The sequence below is a fragment of the Apium graveolens genome, chromosome 9 (genome assembly GCF_009905375.1).
Source record: "Apium graveolens cultivar Ventura chromosome 9, ASM990537v1, whole genome shotgun sequence".
Taxonomy (NCBI): domain Eukaryota; kingdom Viridiplantae; phylum Streptophyta; class Magnoliopsida; order Apiales; family Apiaceae; genus Apium; species Apium graveolens.
In genome coordinates this window covers 50,097,117-50,102,096 of record NC_133655.1, presented here as the reverse complement: position 1 = coordinate 50,102,096, position 4,980 = coordinate 50,097,117, and the positions used below count along the sequence as shown (strand labels likewise).

The 4,980-nt window shown below is 39.9% G+C and overlaps 2 protein-coding genes across 2 annotated transcripts; both read left to right on the top strand.

Moving 5' to 3' along the window:
• The first annotated feature begins 2,223 nt into the window (after positions 1 to 2,223).
• Positions 2,224 to 2,829, top strand: LOC141685255 (uncharacterized). The gene has a single exon (XM_074490367.1). The coding sequence runs from the start codon at positions 2,224 to 2,226 to the stop codon at positions 2,827 to 2,829; it is 606 nt and encodes a 201-aa protein (XP_074346468.1).
• Positions 2,830 to 3,009: 180 nt separating this feature from the next.
• LOC141685254 (uncharacterized) lies at positions 3,010 to 3,593 on the top strand. Its single transcript, XM_074490366.1, has 2 exons — positions 3,010 to 3,161; positions 3,236 to 3,593. The coding sequence occupies exons 1-2, from the start codon at positions 3,010 to 3,012 to the stop codon at positions 3,591 to 3,593; spliced, it is 510 nt and encodes a 169-aa protein (XP_074346467.1).
• Positions 3,594 to 4,980: the final 1,387 nt, after the last annotated feature.

Here is a 4,980-nt window from a genome sequence, read left to right as displayed (position 1 = left end):
CACAAATTAAAACGAAACCCTAAACACGCGGATCGACCTCCGCGGTGAGGTCGCTGGGGGGGTTCGAGGGGGGCAGCGAGCCCCCCGATGGCAGAAATTTTTGCAAAATCAAGTATCAGAATACTAGCAAAACATGTATAGAATACTATTCCAGAAGCATGTATCAGTATACACACGATCCATATCCCAGTTACCAAAAACATGTATCAGTATACATATTTTAAGAGATCGCATACATATGAGTTATGGCAGATCTTAAACATACTAGTATCATCATATAGATCATTAACAGATTCATCATATCATCCATATAACATAACTGTTATCATGGCAGACTCATATAACATAACTGTTATCATGGCAGACTCATCACACATGCATACTTGTAAAAATACAGTAAACACGTAACCAAATTAGCCCCTTATACACGTAGCTCTGATGCCATTGTTAGGTTCCGAGGCATAAAACGCAGCGGATAAATGTAAATAAAACAAAAAAAAAATTTGAAACCCAGAAACAGGATCCATGTATAATTGTGGGCAGATTATGGAGATAACGAATCATAACTTTCAAGAGCTTAACTTTCACGAACTCAACGGAGATCCTAGCTATCACGCTTTGTGTCTACCTCTCGGAGAAACACCTCTATGGTATCCACACGAGCACCTCCAAGAACGTCTCACGAACTTGGCTACGGAATGGATGTACTAGCCTCCTTCTTGACGATCCAAATTGCCTCTGCCTCTCTTTGCTGCTAGGGTTTTCTCCAAAAATGTACCCCCTCTTTAACCTATCATTATCAATTTATAATGGCTGATTAAAAAGGCCCATAACAGCAAAGCCCAACCCTAGTAGGTATTGGATTAAATAATAAAAACAAATTTCTATTATTTAATTAATAACTAAGTCATACTTAATTATTATGGGCAAAAACATTCCTTTTAATTCGAATTTATATTATCTCAATTAAGTCTTACTTAATTATAATAAAATTTGAATAACCATCAATTAATTTAAATCCATAATTTAAATTAACTATTCCATTAAGTGCTCTATTTGTGCGACCCTATAGGCTATTATTTAATTGGCAATAATTTTATTCTCTAATAAAATTATAAATAATGAGCGGTATCTTTCGTGATTAATGTTTTTTGTGTAATATAATCCCTTTAACCATACATATTATAGATTAAACTCGAGGCATATTTTTAGTCATCCTCTTCAACATTTAATCCGGGTTTACTTGATCCATGAGTAGACTATCAAGACATATCATTATTTGAGCATGGCCATGCTTTTATAATCTCACTCAATCAAGAGGCCAATAATATCTCTCCTAATTATAGGAGGGTTAAATCCTTTATCTATCATTCATATTTCTCATACGACTCATGATATACCCGATGTTCACTTTTATCATCACCCGATCAAAAGTAACTTTTAATGTAGTCAAAGTATATTAATCCTCGTATAGAAATATAATGATTTCAAGTCAAAGGATCATTACACCATTATCACTGTGAGTCTTTCTTATGACTTTATTAAACAAGAAGAATCTCACTGTGGGTTTGTCCAGTACCATGTACTCTCACATGTACCTATGTATTGACTTTAGTATCCTCATACTTATAACCAATGAGATGTTAATATCTTGTCAAATAACATACTAGTCTATCTATGTATTATTATTGTCATATATAATAATACTCGACTAGGGACCTTTAAGAATATGATATATTATATAATCTCAAGTTCAAGTCATGTACTTAAACTATACAATGTGTATCATGATTCTAAGGACATTTATTATGCTAACAAAATATCACAGTAATTAAGGTCATAATAAATACATTTATTGAATTATCAACTGACATAAAGATTTAAAAGAATAATGTATTGCCTCTAGGGCACCTATACTAACACATTCTACATAGCTCGAAGGCCAACACAAGGCTCATTAAGTGGGCAATTGAGTTAGGAGAATTTGACATCAAGTACAAGCCTCGAACAACCATCAAAGCTCAGGCCTTAGCAGACTTCATGGTCGGATGTACCATTAAAAACTAAGAAGTTAGGGGGCAAGAGATAGTAATCCCAGAAGGGGGAGAGAAAGAGAAGGATGAAGAAACGATCATAAAAGAGTATTCGTTTCTCCATTTTGACGGAACATCCAAAACAAAATCTAGTGGTGTAGGCCTACTCTTACAAAGCTCTAATGGGTTTATGATTGAGTATGCTTTGAAGTTGGACTTTCCAACTATGAACAACGAAGCCGAATATGAAGCATTGATAGCCGAATTAGGCTTGGCCAAAGCCGTGAGGGCCAAAAACCTGAAGGTATGTGGAGACTCAAGACTTGTAATTGCTCAAATTAATAGAAAGTTTGAGGCCAAAGATGATACTATGGCCAAATACTTGAGAGTCGTAAAGGGGATACTGACTCAATTTGATGAATGGTACGCAGAACATGTTCCGAGAGAGGAGAACACTACGACGGATGTCTTGTCCCAGTTCACCCCATCTGAAATCGAGAACTATCCGAGAAGTATCTACTTCCAGGTCTTGAAGACCCCTACTATTCATGTCATAAATCTGATAGCACCGGTTGGTCTGACAAGCTGTTGGATAGATCCAATCAAGACCCACTTAAAGACTGGGTGGCTCCCCGATGATGCCCAGGAGGCACACAAGCAATCGGTTAGAACATTGAGATATTCTTTGATTGAAGGCCTTCTCTACAAAAGGTTCTTTGATATTCCGTACCTGAAGTGTTTGAGACCTCTTGAAGCAAAAGAGGCACTTAAACAAACCCATGATGAGATTTGTTAACAACACTTGGGGTGCAGGGCCCTCGCTCATAAGATAACTCGATTAGGATTCTACTGGCAAACTATGCTAGCCGATGTAAAGGCTTATGTGAAGAAATGCGATAGATGCCAAAGGCACGCTCTAATAGTGTGACAGCCCCTAGAGAGGCTTACATCTATCAGCATACCTATCCCTTTTGCAATGTGGGGAATGGATATACTTGGACAATTTCCTGTAGCATCGGGACAGAGGAAGTTCATTATGGTAGCCATAGACTACTTCAAAAAGTGGATAGAGGCTAAGGCACTAGCCAAGATAACCACCAGCAAATTGCCCAATTCTTCTGGGAGAATGTGATATGCCGATTTGGGATCCCACGCATCCTTGTCATGGATAATGGGTGACAATTTGATAATGGGGAATTCAGAAAGTACTGCGATGATAACAGTATAGAGCTTTGCTTCACCTCGGTTGCTCACCCACAAGTAAACGGGCATGTGGAAGTTGCTAACAGAATCATCCTAGATGGACTTAAGAAAAGTGTTGAACACTTAGAGAACACTAGGGCAGATGAGTTGCTGCCAATACTATGGGCATACCGTACCACCTGTAAAGTGACGACTGAAGCTACCCCATTTATGTTGGCTTACGGAGCCGAGGTCATGGTGCCCCTCGAGATCACTCATGGATCCCCTAGGATCGAAGCTTATGAGCCGGAGACCAACAAAGAAGGCATGAGGCTCGATCTTGATCTCATTGACGAGGTCAGAGATGAAGCCAATTAACGTAATGTAGAGCATCAACGAAGAGCCTCCCTCCATTATAATAGAACGGTTAATGAAAGATTTTTTCAGCAGGGAGATTTGGTTCTAAGGAGGATTGAAGCATCGGGAGTAGGGGAGAGAGGAAAGCTATCCATAACTGGAAAGGACCTTATAAGGTTGAAAAGACATTAGGACGAGGATCCTACAAGTTGGAGACCCTGAACGGTGATGAAGTGGCCCGCACTTGGCACACTTCAAACCTGAAGGTTTATTATGTTTATGAAATTTGTGATGTGTTCCTATTACTTAGTATTAAGTTTATAAATAAGGTCGACGAAACCATCTTATGTAAGGGTTGAACCCATTTCTCAGAGATATTATCTATTTATGCAAGTTTATTTCTATCATCTTGTCTACCAATTTATTTAAGTACGAGCATCTAAAGAATACAAGTCCTGAAGGACCAAGTGCCGAAATTAAAAGAAATGTATGAAATGAAATCGAACGAAATGCATAAATAAAGGTCCCTAAAAAATCACGAGTTAAGTCCTGAAGGACCAATAGGTTACAAACCAATATAGTTCGAATAAACAAGTTCTAAAAATAAGGCCACATGAGGCAATCAAAGCCATGCAAGGCCATACCAGTCACTCATCTGAAGAGCCCTCCTCTTCCTCAACATTCCCCACTCCTTGGACATCTTCCTCCTCGCCCTCCTCTTCCATGTCCGAACTAGCCTCGGAAGATGAGTTGCTGCTCCTTGTAATAGGCTCCCTGATCTTCCCATAAAGGGTTGCTAGGGCCATACCGTTAGAAAGGGAACCCCCATGACTAGATCTAGACTGAGACCGCATATGGGGGGTCTCGGGCAAAGACCTGGAGGCCTGACCGGAAGGGTCCATAACAGCTAGTGACCAAGGGAAAGATAGGAGACTCGGGTCCACGACGTCTGGATACATTCCATAAGCATCATTCACTCACCTCTTCCAATATATGGCCAGGTTAACGGGGTGCATCTCATCATCATGTTCATCCATCATCTTAGTGAACGACGAGGATCTGTGGTATGAGTCCACGAGGTCTCTGCATTCCTTCTTCCTCTTCTCCTCCATCTTGGCGCACTTCCTCTCCAGGGCAGCAATCTTTCCCTCTGCTTCATGGGCTTTGAACTTCCACTCCTCCGAGGATATCTTCATTTTGTTCATAGAGGTTTGCAGCGCTGCATAGTCACTCCTCATCTTGATGCTCTGGGTGGAGGATATAGCAAAGTAAGTATTAGCCTGACAAGGAGAACATTAAAAGGAGTTATAAAAAATCAGAAGGGATAAATCCCCAAACATAAGGCCTAGGCCGACCAGCCTTCGTCTACTAGCATAAAATAAGGCCTTTTAGCCAAGCAGAGCCTCCT

Excerpts from the sequence above, each read along its gene's own strand:
- LOC141685255 (XM_074490367.1), top strand. The coding sequence starts at position 2,224 with ATGATTGAGTATGCTTTGAAGTTGGACTTTCCAACTATGAACAACGAA.
- LOC141685254 (XM_074490366.1), top strand. The coding sequence starts at position 3,010 with ATGTGGGGAATGGATATACTTGGACAATTTCCTGTAGCATCGGGACAG. Across the intron at positions 3,162-3,235 it reads CCCAATTCTTCTGGGAGAAT|AAAGTACTGCGATGATAACA; the intron begins GTGATATGCCGA and ends TGGGGAATTCAG.